The sequence below is a fragment of the Lemur catta genome, chromosome 10, assembly GCF_020740605.2.
Source record: "Lemur catta isolate mLemCat1 chromosome 10, mLemCat1.pri, whole genome shotgun sequence".
Taxonomy (NCBI): Eukaryota; Metazoa; Chordata; class Mammalia; order Primates; family Lemuridae; genus Lemur; species Lemur catta.
This window is the reverse complement of record NC_059137.1, coordinates 37,428,654-37,445,049: the sequence shown is the minus strand read 5'-3', so window position 1 is coordinate 37,445,049 and position 16,396 is coordinate 37,428,654. Positions and strand designations below refer to the sequence as shown.

General features: G+C 40.3%; 1 protein-coding gene and 1 pseudogene across 1 annotated transcript in view; both read right to left on the bottom strand.

The window, feature by feature from the left end:
* The window catches only part of KIF24 (kinesin family member 24), a 72,505-nt gene that overhangs the window by 25,710 nt on the left and 30,399 nt on the right, over positions 1-16,396 (bottom strand). Inside the window, exons 4-6 of the mRNA XM_045562963.1 lie at positions 11,075-11,172; positions 7,156-7,371; positions 977-1,064 (exon numbers count right to left, since the gene is read on the bottom strand). Of these exons, the coding sequence (XP_045418919.1) occupies positions 977-1,064; positions 7,156-7,371; positions 11,075-11,172 (402 nt within the window). The remainder of the gene's footprint in view (positions 1-976; positions 1,065-7,155; positions 7,372-11,074; positions 11,173-16,396) is intronic.
* LOC123646325 lies at positions 4,156-5,851 on the bottom strand (annotated as a pseudogene).

Genomic DNA, 16,396 nt, shown 5'->3' with positions numbered 1-16,396 from the left:
GTACATAGTAGGAGGTGCCTTATTTTCTATCTTCTTATATATTTCTGTAATGTTTAGATTTAGTAATTAGCAAGTATTGCTTTTTTTTTTTTTTGAGACAAAGTCTCACTCTGTTGCCCGGGCTAGAGTGCCGTGGCGTCAGGCTAGCTCACAGCAACCTCAAACTCCTGGGCTCAAGCAATCCTACTGCCTCAGCTTCCCGAATAGCTGGGACTACAGGCATGCGCCACCATACCCGGCTAATTTTTTCTATATATTTTTAGCTATTCAGATCATTTCTTTCTATTTTTCAGTAGAGACGAGGTCTCACTCTTGCTCAGGCTGGTCTCTGACTCCTGACCTCGAGAGATCCTCCCGCCTCAGCCTCCCAGAGTGCTAGGATAACAGGCGTGAGCCACCATGCCCGGCCTCAAGTATTGCTTTTGTTATTAATAAAAGCATATTTTAAAAGTTCTTTGGAAGGATATACAGAAAACTAGTAAAATTAGTTACCTCAGGAAAAGAGACTGGAAGGTGGTATTTTCACTGTAGCTTTTGAATTATTTTTCCTGTTTATTTATTTATTTACATCCCTGTCCCTCCCTTGTAGCTTTTGAATTTTGAACCCATGTGATAGCATTACTTATTAAAAATTTTATTTAAAATAAGAATATTTGTCTCTAGCAGCTTTTCCCAGAGCCCACTGCCATAGAGAAACATATTAGCAGCCTTTGAAACTGGCCCAAGAGTATCTTTTCATGCACTGGGTTCTCCCAAATATCCTACCTCTCACTACAATGGTATTGTGACATCAACTCTGTAGAGAAATAAGCTATCCTCTCAGGAGAGGCCTCACATTTTACAAATGTGAAGTGGTGCTTGTCATTGCCCTTTACCTAAATCTGAGTCCATTATACTTGCTAGGAAGCAAAATGAATTCTTTTCCCATACTTAGGCTGCTACAGTAGGGTAAAATAAAGAAGGAAGAATTAATTACCTCTAAGAGGAGTTCCACACTATCCACCTGAAGTTCTTGCAGTCCCACTATCTGTACCACGTGCTTGCTGTCTTCTCTTGGGAAGAGCCTGCAGACGCAAGAATGAGGTTGGTATGGCGGTGCTGCTATAACAGACTTTGTTCTTCCCTCCCCAGAAACCATTCTACCACTGCCCCATTAAGTAGCAGTTTTGCCATTTGAGTGGGATGGAGGTTCATCTTTTCCCCAACCTTAACCTCCTGACCTCAGGCCCAGGATTCAGGGGTGGTCCCTGATTGTTGTAAACAAATCAGCAGATTTGGTGACAATTAAAAGAATGAGCACATAACCCAGACCTATGACAATCAGTAAATGGTATGTTCCTGGCTACAGTGATTGGTTCAGGGGTGGACATGGGTTCTCTACTGGTCCAATCAAAATAAAGTCTTGGTCTCCTGTTGTTAGGTGCTTGGTGGTAAGGTGCTGTCCCTTTTTCTCTGGAAGCGAAAGCATGTGTCCCTGGAAGCAGTGGTAGACATTTGTATCTACAAAGAGAGATAGTTTCAGGATGAAGCCAACACCACAGAAGGTAAAAAACAGAGAAATGCAAAGAAACTGGGTTCTTATTACATCCCTGAGCTGCTGGAGTAAACCAACCCTGAAGCTTGACTGTCCTCCAGGCTTTCCAGTTTGAGCCAATGATTTCCCTAAACAATTAAGCCAATATAAATGGGGTTTTCTCTTATTTGCAACATAAAGTGAATGCCTCAGGCCTGCATGTAAGGTAATGAATGGTTATGGTCTACCATCATCATTAAACCAGATCTATTGAGGGGCATGTATTGAATCTATCAAACACTCTAAGATTACTTTTCTCCCTTAATAAGATACTGATTAAGGTTAAGAATAGAATTCTACTTCATAGCCAAAAAAAAAAAAAAAATTTACTCAAAAAATTTTTTTTCTCAGTCTGTGCTTAATCCCAAGTTTCCAAACTTCTTTTTACAGAAGAATTGGAGGAAAACAGCCTTACCCAAGCCCATGATCTCTCAGAAAACAACTCTATTGGAACAGTTAGGCTTCTGGAATCACAGAAGGATCTAGCTGCTAGACACAGTGGCGTGCGCCTCTAGTTCTAGCTACCAGGGAAGCTGAGGTGGGGAGGACTGCTTGAGCTCAGAAGTTCAAGGCTATAGTACATCATGATCACACCTGTGAATAAGCTACTGAACTCCAGCCTGGGCAACATAGTGAGACCCTGTCTTTCAAAAAACATAAAAAAACTAAAGAATCTAGCTTTCAGAGCTCTGGTGTTATTCTTGAACATATTTCCCAGGCCCCATTACCTGAGCTCAGGGAATGTTCCTTATGGACAGACAAAATGTACTGCTAGATTTTTAAATCCTGTGAGAAGTATATTTCTATCACTTTTTATGCAAGAGTATAAAAACAATTTATCCTCTATTTTTAGGAATTAATTTGAAGATCCCTAAGCTCTGTTTTCCAGTTTAAGAGGTAGACTGAGCATATATATACTTCTGTCCACCCTTGTCAAAGCCCACTATTATTACAGAAAATATATCTTATTACAAAAACAACAGGATAAAGCATAACAGCATAAATGGAAAGGCAGCCATCAGTGGACCAGAATGTTCAGAAGTCCTAGAAAGAAAGGAAGGAAAAAAGAGATCATATTGGCTAACTAACCAGAGATTTAAGTAAAAAACCCAGAAAACCCAAAGCCCGACATACTTGTAGAGTATGAATCTTCCCTAGTGACCCTCAGAGAAGTGTCAAACCCAGCAATTAGTATATGCTCATCCCTCTGGCTACAATTAAAGAATTCAAACATATAGGGCAATAATCTGGGTATTTCATTAAAGAACTGCATTCAAAAAGAACTGGGTATCTTAACTGTCCCGTCACCCAAATAAACAAATAAAACACATGCACATAGCATAACAGTGGCTTTCATCCTTATGCCAATTAGAGACCCGGTCTTGCTCTGTCATCCAGGCTGGAGTTCAGTGGCACGATCATAGCTCATTGCAGCCTTGAACTCCTGGGCTCAAGTGATCTCCTGCTTCAGCCTCCTAAGTAGCTGGGACTACAGTTGTGAGCTACTGCACCTGGCCTGTTGTTTAAAGGAAATAGGCATTCTGAAGTGTGGTGGCACATACCTGCAGTCCCAGCTACTTGGGAGACTGAGGTGGGACGATCACCTGAACCTAAAAGTTCGAGTCCAGCCTGGGTGACATAGGGAGAGCCCCATCTCTAAAAAATAAAGTTTTTTTTTTTTTTTTGAGACAGAGTGTCACTTTATTGCCCTGGCTAGAGTGAGTGCCGTGGCATCAGCCTAGCTCACAGCAACCTCAAACTCCTGGGCTTAAGCCATCCTACTGCCTCAGCCTCCCAAGTAGCTGGGACGACAGGCATGCGCCACCATGCCCGGCTAATTTTTTCTATATAGATTTTAGTTGGCCAGCTAATTTGTTTCTATTTTTAGTAGAGATGGGGTCTCGCTCTTGCTCAGGCTGGTCTCGAACTCCTGACCTCGAGCGATCCACCCGCCTCAGCCTCCCAGAGTGCTAGGATTACAGGCGTGAGCCACCGCGCCCGGCCAAAATAAAGTTTTAAAAAAGTAATAAATAAACAAAGGTGGAAGAAGTGAGCATTCTTTTTTAAAATATCTTGTTATATTTCCAGGGCCCACCTGGCTCTGCTCCTACACAGAAAGGGTTAATCTTCAATCTATGATATCACAGATCATATATTGAGAGTGGTAGGGAGAGTCAGAAATGTTTGACTGGAAAACGGGAAGGGGGACAACCCAATGAGCAACTAGGGCTGTCCAAAACATGCAGAAGCATGGAAGGGAGGGGGTTCTGTCAGAGGCAGAGAAGTAAGCACTGTACCTGGGGATTGTCTCACTCCTGTCCCCAATCCCTGATGCTCTGGAGTGATCTAATCTTTCAGATACCTGCTGTGAGGGCCCAATATCGAGGTTCATCCTTTTCTCAGTCTCAGCCTGTTCAGCTCATCAACAAAGTTTTGGGGTTTCCTCTAATAGGGGACACAGCTCCAGTTGCTTAGGACTCTGAGGTCAACCCCATTACATCACAGACCCTTCCCCAAATAAGAAGCAGAAGGAGAGCTGGAAGGAGGATATTCTGAGGGCAAGCCAGTTTGGGGGTCTCCTGTTAGTCCCTGCCCAGGTGGCAAATGTGGTGCTGTGCTCTACACTCACTGGTGGAGATCTTGAAGACATAGGCAGTGCAGAGCAGCAGTTCCTAGATGTCTCTATGTGTTACCACCTAGAGGATGGTGAAGTTCTCAAGCATGCTGTCCATCATGTATCTCTTGGGCAGCTGCCACAACTTGTACAAGAAATTCAATAGGTACTTGCATATAGGGTGAGCACAGCAGGCAGTACGTGAATCTCTCATCCTCCAGCTGGGCCCGCTCTGTCTCCACCTTCTCCACCAACTGCTTGCCAAAGAAGCAGACCTTGGAGGAACAGGTGAGGGTCATGTGCTCCGGGCTGTTGTACTGGCTGCTTATTCCACAGAAGCCACTGCTGCTGTTGCTGCCATGGGCCCCCACCTCCTTGCCACTTGGGCCCCAGTTTAGGTCTACCAGAACTTGACCAGGAATAAGGCATGGCAGGTAACCAATGATCACATAGCTATTGCAGACCACCCTTTTTCTCAGGGAATTTGTCGTAGATCTGCCAGATGTCCACACTCTTGAGGGGGGCACTCCAGGGGTGGGCCAGTGCTGGCTGGTGCATGAACAGGTGCCTCTGGAAAGAGTCAACTGCATCTGGTAGTTCACAAAGGCTGAGAACTCCACCAGCTGCAACATGAGCCTGCCAGGCTAGGGACAATAGGCAGGTGGAGGCAGGAGTGAGAGGGCTTGTGGGGAGGCTGAAACCCTGGGAGGTCAGTAGACGGGAGAGTCAGTAACCAGAATAATGGTCTGTGAGAATGGTTTCACATCTGGAACATTCCATGGGGGTCTGGAGCCCTCAGACCAAAACTGGAAAAGCTCAGAGGCCTGAGGACTGGTGGGACCAGCCATTGTCTGGAAAGTCGTCTCCTTGGAAATTTGGTCCTTTAGCTTGGACTGGATTTCCCTTGATTTCCTTCGGGCCAAAACCTGGATGTGACTAGAAACCTGTTTGCAAGTTTGGGTCTTCCCCATTCTCAACTTGATATAGTGGACAACCAGTTCATTCCAACCACACATCTTGCCTTCATTGGATAAGATGATTGTCCAGTGACTGCAGGGCAAGTAGATGGCCAGGGCCTCTGGGAAGCTCTGCTTAATGTCTGGGCTCCAGACACCCTCTGCAGCTGGGCCCCCCATCTTCTCTTTCCCCCTCACTGCTGCCAGTGCCTTCTCACTGTCTTCCTCACTGTCTGTCTAGCTGCTGCTATCATCCAGGGGGCCCCAGCCCTGGGTTCCCCAATGTGGGGAGCCTGTGGGCATTCTGACTGGAAAGGACTCCTAATAAAGGTAGAAAGGGCTCCTAATGAGAAGCTGTGATTGAGCTAACTCGAGGCTTCAACTTCAACACAGAGGGCGTAAAAAAAGAAAGGCAATTCTTCCCCCAAGTATCCCCAGAGTAGCACCCTCCTTTATCTGACAGTTGTTGTGTCAGAAATGAATCCTGAACACTTGTGCCTTCTCTTAATTGTGGCATACCTGAAGGCCCATTTTTTGCTGGACTAGTCTACAGGAGAGTAGCCTGCCTAAGTCTACTCACTCGCTTCTCCAGTTATGCTACTCAATACCCTAGTGCCCCTCTATGATGGGGGCTTACCCTATCATGATCTCTCTGTGGAACTGGAGCTGCTCCTCCACACCACATTCTATTACTTGTCTGGAGCACATGGAACTTGTACATCCTTTTGGACACCTCCATAAAGGCTTGGATACTTTTGCTGAGGGGACAGTCTCAAGTTAATTAGGATTCCCCAGCCTTTCACTATGCTTAGCCTCAACTCACTCCTCCCCATGTCTCAGGTTTGGTGAATTTTTTTTTTTGAGACAAGGTCTTGCTGTGTTGCCTGAGCTAGAGTGCAGTGGCTTCACTGTAGCTCACTGTAACCTCTGACTTCTGGGCTCAAGGGATCTTCCTGCCTCAGCCTCCCATGCTCTGGTGAATGTTATGACAACTTTTTACACTTCTACCTCCTCTACTGCTTCTCACCTTCCTATTCTCCCAGTTAGTCTATCCCTTCATAACTTCATAAGTTATCTGTTTCATCCTGAACAAAATTTTATGCCAGAAAAATATAATGGAAGTTTAAAAGCAGAGTTACTGAATACATTTCTAAATTACTATGTTATGTTGTAAGGGCAATAGTTTAAGCCTAATAAGAGTGAAAACGTCTACTGTGAAGAAAAAAGATTTTTTTCTTTTTTCTTTTGAGACAGAATCTCGCTTTGTTGCCTGGGCTAGAGTGAGTGCCGTGGCGTCAGCCTAGCTCACAGCAACCTCAAACTCCTGGGCTTAAGGGATCCTACTGCCTCAGCCTCCCAGGTAGCTGGGACTACAGGCATGTGCCACCATGGCCAGCTAATTTTTTCTATATATATTTTTAGTTGGCCAGATAATTTCTTTCTACTTTTTAGTAGAGACGGGGTCTCGCTCTTGCTCAGGCTGGTCTCGAACTCCTGAGCTCAAACGATCCGCCCGCCTCGGCCTCCCAGAGTGCTAGGATTACAGGCGTGAGCCACCGCGCCTGGCCAAGAAAAAAGATTTTATTTTCTTTTTACTGTTTTCAGAAAATTATCATTGAGTTTACTCTAAGATTATTAAAAGGAAAAACAAGAGAAAAGTGGGAAACATTATAGTTCTTCCAGTAGGTCAAAAGAATAGGAAGGGATTTAAGTACATGTTGATTTCCTAACTTCCTGAAATGACTTTATGCATAGACCAAAATAAAAGAGAAAGTCTTTCGATAGACATTAGGATATTGATTACTTTAAAAAATATTAATGGAAAGCTGATTTACATTTTTCTGTAGCTGAACTGACCATTTAAAAAATATGTATTGAATGTCGGAGACTCTCGTTTCACAAAAGTGTACTTAATGTACACTTCTCATTAAAGTGCATGATGCAGTGATTCTTTGGGACTCTGGCTGGAAACAGCAATAAACAGATCTACGCTTTCCACTCATATTTAGTACCTTTTTCTTCTATTTAGGAGGTCATAAAGCTGCCCACAGTAGATTTCATAGAAGCTGATCCAGACAAAGAGGTGCCTTCTTGGCTGGGATACTTCTAGTTGCTTGAAGATATCTTTGGCAGCCAGAGCATACAGTCCTGGGTTCTGATGCGTTCCTATCATGGTGTAGGTCTTTCCAGCACCTGTCTGTCCATATGCAAAGCAAGTGGCATTGCCTCTGGGGAAAGAATAATTTGTATTACTTATGCATACTAAGAGAAGTGCTAATCCACACATAAATTTGTAATGACAAAAAGTCAGGTAGAAACAGAATCCTTGACAAAATTCAGCTATAAACATACAATCCTTTAAGGAGAGGAGAGCTTTACACTATAAAACACGGGAAGAGGAAATAATATTCTCAAACCAGTGCATGAGTTTTCTTACATGAATTTTTTACAGAACTGCTAAGATTACATAAGACAACTCTGAAAGATAAGTAAAAAAGGACTTTTAAGAAACTACTTGGCCAATAAGCATTTACTGGGTTCCTACTCCATGTTAGGTGCTTTAGAGGATCCCAAAGATGATTTAGTCTTAATTTATCACCAGAGATAAATTAGGTAAAAGAAATAATAAATAAAAATAAATACAATAAATAATAGATCACATGATAAACAGGATGGTAGTGACTAAGGACGTTTAGACAAGGGTGAAATCAATGTAAGCAAAGTATTTGATGAAGGACCCATTGGAGTAGGGAATTGGGCTAAGCCTCCACTGTGGAGTAGGAATAGTGTGAGCAGAGGCTATAGCAGTAGAGGTGGCGGCAAACACAACAGATCTTGAGGGAAGGAAAAAAACCTGGATTCTGGTCTCTGCCATGCCATTAACTAACTATATGACTTTAGGCAAGTCACTTCACTTTTCTATGGGCCTTAGTTTTTACTTTCATATGTAAATTAATGTGTTACTTGGATTCTAAGACGCCTTCCAGTCCCAATGTCCTATGATTCTAAGTGAGAATCACTATTCTTTCATGTAGGTACAAGTGTGTGCACACATCCTGTGTAAGTGTGAAGAACTGCAGAATAAGAGGTGGAGAAGGGAGTTGGGAGGCCAGCCTGCCAATCACAGTATGTTTTAGAAGGAATTGGAGGCCAAGATTACTGGAGTATTGTGGGACTCAACTAGGCACTGCTAAGTAGAGAATAATGTTAGGTAGTAAGTAGCTGTTGCAGAATCTTGACACGAATCACATGGGTTGATGATAAAAGTAGCAAGAAAAAAGTCTATGCATGGACAGGGTAGGGGGAGTCTGGGGGTAGGCAGAGAGATGAGTACACAGAAAGGGACTTGAAGCCAGATAGTAAACAAAGAAAAAGTAAACGACAAAAGCAAAGGAACCATGGAAGTGTCAGAATCAAGAGATGGGAGCTAATCAGATTTAAGCTGTTTACAGCAGAGACCAGTTACTCCTTGCCTTTCGAATCCTTGCTCCCAGCAGTGTGGGTACTATAAATACACTGACAGGGGCACAGATAGGAAAAGAATTACAGGAGAAAAACTGGAACACACTAAAGAAGATTCAGCCGGGCATAGTGGCTCACGCCTGTAGTCCCAGTGACTGGGGAGGCTGAGGCGGGAGGATAACTTCAGGCCAGGGTTCGAACCAGCCTGGGCAACACAGCGACACCCTGTCTCTAACTAAAAAAAATAAGAAACAATTAGCTGGGCATGGTGCTGTACATCTGTAGTCCTAGTGACTTGGGAGGCTGAGGCAGAAGGACTGCTTGAGCCCAGGAGTTTGAGACTGCAGTGAGCTATTATCGCGTGAGGGTGCCACTGCACTCCAAACTGGGTGACAGGGCAAGACCCTATCTTTAAGAGAAAAAAAAAAAAAAAGATTCAGCAGAGTGAGAGTAAAGAATAATATCTATTTTATCTTCTGAACATTTTAGGGATGAGCTTTTCTAAAAAGGAAGAAAATATGGGCATGAAAAACCTTATTACAATTTAAAGAATGGATGAACTTAACTTGCAACTTTTGTATTTGCTATTAGTAAAGTTTTATTCAAAATCTAACTTACTTTAGAAACTTTCTTTCTCACAAAGCACTCCCTAGATTTAGTGCACAAGCAATTGAATCCAAAAACTATTTCATTTTTTACCCTGCTCATAAAAAATTAAATAACTTTTCTTTTTTTTTTTTTGAGACAGAGTCTCACTCTGTGGCCCTGAATAGAGTGCCGTGGCGTCAGCCTAGCTCACAGCAACTTCAAACTCCCGGGCTCAAGTGATCCTCCTGCTTCAGCCTCCCGAGTAGCTGGGACTACAGGCATGCACCACGATGCCCGGATAATTTTTCTATTTTTTTTTTTTTTTTTTTTAGTAAAGACGGGTCTCGCTCTTGCTCAGGCTGTTCTCAAACTCCTGAGCTCAAATGATGCTCCTGCCTTGGCCTCCCAGAGTGCTAGGATTACAGATGTGAGCCACTGCACCTGGCCCAAAAATTAAATAACTTTATAAAACAACAATAAAAAGATAACACACACAAAAAAGGGCAAATAAAGATATTCTAATGGCCAATATGCCCATGAAAAGATGCTCAGTATCATTAGGCATTAAGGAAATTCAAATTAAAACCACAATGAGATATGATTTGATACTTATTAGATTGGTTAAAATAAAAAAGCCTGACAATACCAGGTGCTGCAGAACTGCAATTCTCATACATTGCTATTGGAATTATAAAATGGCACACCACTTTGGAAAGTTGTTTGACATTTTCTTATAAATATACACCTGTCCTATGACCCAGCAATTCCATTTCTAGGTTTTCACCCAAAGTAAATGAAAACCATGACCATAAAAAGACATATACAAGAATGTTCATGTAGCTTTACTCATAACAGTCCAAAACTGGAAACAACCCAAATGTCTATCAATAAGAGAATGACTAAAACAAATTGTGGCATATTTATAGAAGGGAATACTACTCAGCAAGAAAAACCATGGATATATGTAACAACATGTACCAATATAAAAAAATTATGCTAAGCAAAAGAAACCAAACATTATGCAAAGCATAAAAGAATATATATTGCAATGATTCTATTTCTGTGGCATTCTGGAACGGGCAAAACTAATCTACACTAACAGAAGTAGGTCAGTGGTTACATAAAACCTGGGGGATTAACTAAAAAGAGACACGAGAACTTTCTGGGGTGATGGAAATGTTTTATATCTTGTTCCAGGTATTGGTTACTTATATATATAAAACTATCAAAACTCATCAAACTGAATATTTAAGATCTGTGCATCTTACTGTATGTAAATTACATCTTAATTTTTTAAGTTATGAAAGTTATTTGAAAAAAGTCAACATTCTCTGCAATCAGCAATGCTAGCAGGCTGTTTGGCATTTTCAATTGTACATGCCTATATTTTAAATATGTATACAACACAGGCCCCTTCTATCTTTGCTGTCCCATTTAATGTTTGTTAAGTGTGAATAATAATTTCAAAGTACATCTACAAAAAGTTGGTAAATGATACTCACTTATTTGTCCTATTCCAACAAAAAACTGAATTATAGCCAGAATACATAATTCCTAAAGTTCAGACTAATTCCAACCGCTTAAACCATTTTTATTCTGAGGACTTTGATGAAATTATATTGTTGACAGCTTATATTTTTCCACTAAACACAACGAAACAATATCATTGGTGTAAAAAGAAATTTTGCTGCAAACTTCTGAATGCTTGGTGAATCCTATAGAGACACTATATGTTTTCAGAAGTCTAATTTAAATTCATTAGATCAAAACACAAAATCATATTTAATTCAAAAGAACTAAAAAGCATAAGTGATATTTACTAAAAATATGATTTATGGAAAATAGAAAATAAAAAGCAAGAGAAGCAAATAATTATCTTACCCATTGAAAATATGCTGAATGAGTGGGTGAGTAGTCTTCATGTATACATCCTGATTGGTACATGCCTCACCAAAGACTTCATCAAAATAAAAAACATGCTGAAAAATAAATATGATTTGTAGAAAGACACATATTCTGGATTTCCTTCACCACTATCCTAGTTAACACATGATAAAGGCCTAAATACATTTTTTCTTTTCTTTCTTCTTCTTTTTTTTTTTTTCCTTTTGAGACAGAGTCTCACTCTGTGGCCCTGGAATAGAGTGCCGTGGCATCAGCTTAGCTCACAGCAACCTCAAATTCCTGGGCTCAAGCGATCCTCCTGCCTCAGCCTCCCCAGTATCTGGGACTATAGGCACGTGCCACTATGCCTGGCTAATTTTTTCTATTTTTAGTTGCCCAGTTAATTTTTTCTATTTTTAGTAGAGATGGGGTTTCGCTCTTGCTCAGGCTGGTCTCAAACTCCTGACCTCAAGCGATCCTCCCGCCTCGGCTTCCCAGAGTGCTAGGATTACAGGCATGAGCCACAGCACCTGGCCCAAATACATTTTTAAATAATAGTAACTGACAATGATACGCTTAGAAATACATAAGCAATCAACATTTATTAAATGACAGGGCCTTCTTTTACTTGAGATCTCTGTAGACACGTTCTTACAATGTAAAAACTAAAGCACACAATTTTTGTTCTCTCTTAAGAGAAGTAAATCAATGCGTACAAGAGTGAGCCCATCCTCCTTATGTCTAGGACAGTAACTGAATTCTATGGGGAGTATCCTCATATCTCAGCTACAGTCAGCACCTTTAACATTTTGGAGGAATTCTAGGGGAAGATCTCAATTCCATAGGTTACATAGCTTAACTTTTTTTTTTTTTTTTTTAAATAGACTGGGTCTTGCTATGCTGCCAGGCCGGAGTGCAGTGGCTATTCACAGGTACAATCATAGTGCACTGTAGCCTTGAACCCCTGGCTTCAAGTGATCCTCCTGCCCCAGCCTCCAGAGTAGTCGGGACTAGTACAGGTGTGTGCCACTGTGCCCAACTTACATAGCTTAACTTTTCATTCCATAATCATTTATTGGTCATCTGGTAGCATCTGTATTGCAGTAGGCACTTGAAGGGACTCAGAGATACAGACATTACCCTACCATACCCCCTAAAGATGTTAATGACTGTAAGAAAAAGAACTTTAAAAGATAAAGTACATGTGGACTTCAAAGGAAAAACATATTCTCTCAGATAATGAAAAAGACTGTACTGAGAATGGACCATAGGGGAAGAAGAGGAATTTGAGAGGTGGAGATGGAGGGAGGGGAAGGTGTTCCAGGCACAGAGGAAGCATGAACAAAGATTCAAAAAGCAGGAAAGTATGAGGAATTAACTGTTTAATTAATTAATGTTTAGGGAATAGCAAGGATTCAATGTGGTTGAAATATAGGAGCTTGGTAAGTATACAAGCGAGACAGCATGCTAAAATAATGAGTTAGGACTATGTTGTAGGGGGTCTTAGGACACCAGTCTTAATGGACGGGGCAGAATGCTAATATTTCATTCAGTAAACAGTGTGGAGATAGTAAAGACATTTGCAAGCAAGAAGGAAGATCTCAGCCATGTTATGGGAAGATTAATCTGGCTTCACACTATGAATGTATTGGAAACAGAGACACCAGTATTAAATAATTCAGTGGTGAGATAAAAAGGGTCTGAATTAGAGGATGACAATGTAAATAAAGACATGGACATACAAGAAATTTGGCAACTGACTGGATGTGGGAAGCTGGGGAGGGAAAGAGGTCCAAAATTACTTCCAAATGAAAAATCATGGTAATTTGGAAAAGGAGAGATGGGAGATCCCATTGAATTGGGTCTGGAAAACATTAATTCAGCAGCCATAATTATTTCCATAATTTATAGGCTTACCACGTTGGCAACCCAACTACCTCTGAGTAAGAAATCCTAATAATTTCAAGCCTGACCGTAGCTTGACAGTCCATACACAAATTGAATGAGAGATAAAGCCTTATCTTTGACTACCTTTTGGGCCTGCTCTAAATATCTAGTGAAGGAAAAATTGTATGGACAGATGCAGAAAACTGGACTTGGGCCAATTTAGTATTGTAGGTCACTCTACCCCAAGTTCGTTTTGTGTACCATTACATTACATTAGAATGGAAATTTGTTACATCATCTGAGAATTGGGCCCACAAAAGTGAATTTACAAGTTAGAAAAAGTCTCCAAAAGTTAGCAGGTAAGACAATAATGAATTTGTGCAGAATAATAAAGAGATCTGTGAACTTTTATTGCTTTGAAAAGTATGATAAGAATTTAAGAATTCTAAAATGTTAACTATTGAAGCTGAGTGACAGATACATAGGAGTTCATTACAGTTTTGATTAAACTTAAAAAGGTCAATAATAAAGAGTTAAATATATTTGTAAAATCTGGTTTTAATGAACATTATTTATGTCTAACTCATATTGGTCTCTAAGTAAGGAGATAATTAATTCATTGCTCAAATATCACCATAAGTTTTTATAGTTAAGTATGAGATCAAAAGCAAAAACTCTGTCTCTAGATACTTATAGATATGAATATATATGGTATTTCTCAAGAAAATAAGAAAAAAAAAAGAAGGAAACATGGGAATATGATTTTTTAGTTTTCTTTTAGTTTACTGAGCATATGGTAATTCTTCCTCTCCTTCCATAAAAGCTCATGAATAACTTTAGCTCTTGAGTAAACACTTCAGAAAGCATTTATTGATTAAAGGAATTATTATCTTTCCTTTCAATAGGATTTGGATGTTAGTTTTCTCAGTACTTTTATAAATACCTTTCATGAAAGATGTGTAAACATGCAAGGTTATTATTATAGTTAACATACATACAATGCATAAAGTCCTTTCATCACATGTACTTTCATTTGATCACATCATCAATGAAGTTGGAGTAACACCTACTTTGAACCTCATGTTAGCCTTGATATGATCAGAGCTCTATAGTTTATTTTTTAAATAAGTTTTTTCAGATTATAAAAGTAATGTGTATTTATAGACTATCTTTAGAAAGATACACTTAGAATAGGTAACACCAGTTGCCTTCAAGGAGAAAATGGGATTAGAAGTTTACTTCTTACTGTATATCCTTTTGTACCTTTTGATTTTGAAATAGGTGAATCTATACTATTCAAAAGTTTTTACTTTTGGTCAGGCGAGGTGGCTCAAGCCTGTGACTCTGGCACTCTGGGAGGCCTAGGAGGGAGGATTGCTTGAGGTCAGGAGTTTGAGACCAGCCTGAGTAAGAGTGAGACCCTGTCTCTACTAAAAATAGGAAAAATTAGCTGGGCATGGTGGCGTGCGCCTATAATCCCAGCTACTTGGGAGGCTGAGGCAGGACAATCACTTGAGCCCAGGAGTTTGAGGTTGCTGTGAGCTAGGCGGATACCACAGCACTCTAGCCCAGGTGACCAAGTGAGACTTTATCTCAAAAAAAAAAAAAGTTTTCACTTTTTTATATAAAAGTAACAGAGCTGATTGTAGAAAAAATTTTAAATATGGAATATTTTAAGAATTATAATAGAGAACAAAATATAGAGAATAGAGAAACAGGCCGGGCGCGGTGGCTCACGCCTGTAATCCTAGCTCTGGGAGGCCGAGGCGGGTGGATCGCTCGAGGTCAGGAGTTCGAGACCAGCCTGAGCAAGAGTGAGACCCCGTCTCTACTAAAAATAGAAAGAAATTATCTGGCCAACTAAAAATATATATACAAAAAAAAAATTAGCCGGGCATGGTGGCTCATGCCTGTAGTCCCAGCTACTCGGGAGGCTGAGGCAGTAGGATCGCTTAAGCCCAGGAGTCTGAGGTTGCTGTGAGCTAGGCTGATGCCACGGCACTCACTCTAGCCCGGGCAAGAAAGTGAGACTCTGTCTCAAAAAAAAAAAAAAAAAAAAAAAAAAAAAAGAGAATAGAGAAACAATAGGAAATAGAGAAGAAAATCAGATTATCTGTGAATCTTGCTACCCAGAAACAGACACTGTTAACTTTTTCATGTATTTCAGTACAATCTTTTTTTCTCTCTATATATATTTTTTCTTTATTTAAGAAATTGGAATGAAACAAATAGTTGTTTCCTTGTTTTTTCACTCATTATGTTGATATTATAAAATTTAATGGTCAAGTAGGATAGCATACTACATATATAGATCATATTCACTAAGTAACAAGATTTTAAAAGATAGGATATTTAATAAACAGACCTATGAATCTATTGTTTTAATCCCTGAATCCATTTAAGAATAAAACCCAAAGAATCTAAGATCAATATTTATTTAGCAGCCAATTTGCTATGAACTTCCCTTTTCTTCTTTCTCTTTTAGGAAGGAAAAAGGACTAGGGGAGTCTTCTCAACATTTTTATATTATAGCATTGACAGGTAAGGACTTTGACCTATGAGAGCAAAGGTCCAAAGTTCAAATGGCAGAGAAAGTGCCATGGAAACTATGGGTATTCAATAAGTATTGACAAATGGTAATGACAAAAAAGTAAGGTTATTGTGTTTTGGGATAATGGAAAAATACAAAAGATAAAGTATTGCCTCCGTGAGGGAATTACTGTGACAGAAGCATCATTAAGGAAGTCTTGGGCAGATGGTGATTGGACAGGGCTATTACTATGACTACAAGTAGCCATGGAACTGGATAGCTTTACAACTAATTGGTCATTTAGATCATCTTCAAAATAAACACCTCCCACTGAGACTTAATAGACTGCGCATTGATCACCAATCAATAAGGCTGTTAAAGTGATTGGTTTGGCTGTACAGTGGTCTAGTATTAATAATTCAGTACCAATAGAAAGACTCAGTGGATAACTCTGAATGTCATTGTGAAACCCAATTTTGGTACCCAAAAACGAAAGAACAATGTAAGTTTGAAAGAGGGGGAAAGTGTTAACAATTTGACTTTAGTGGTAAAGTATTTTATTTTTTTTCAGGAGAGCTGCCAGGAGATAGCATTAAAGTATTTATTCCAGTAAAGATCTCAGCTAAGGTGAATTGCTAGCATACCAGTATATACTTACCACTTTTTTCTCTCTACCAATCACTGGGTTAAATTTTAGAGGGGGGAGAGGGGGAGAGGGAGAGAAGGAGAGCAGAAGAGAGGGGGAGAAGGGGAAGGAGGGAGGAAGCGGGGCAAGGGAGAGAGAGAGGGAGAGAGGCAGAGAGGCAGAGAGAGAGAGAGAGAGAGAGAGAGAATGAATATAATATGAATGTTTTGGGAAGCAGATTGAGAGTAAGAGAAACTCTGAATTTCTGTCTTAATAT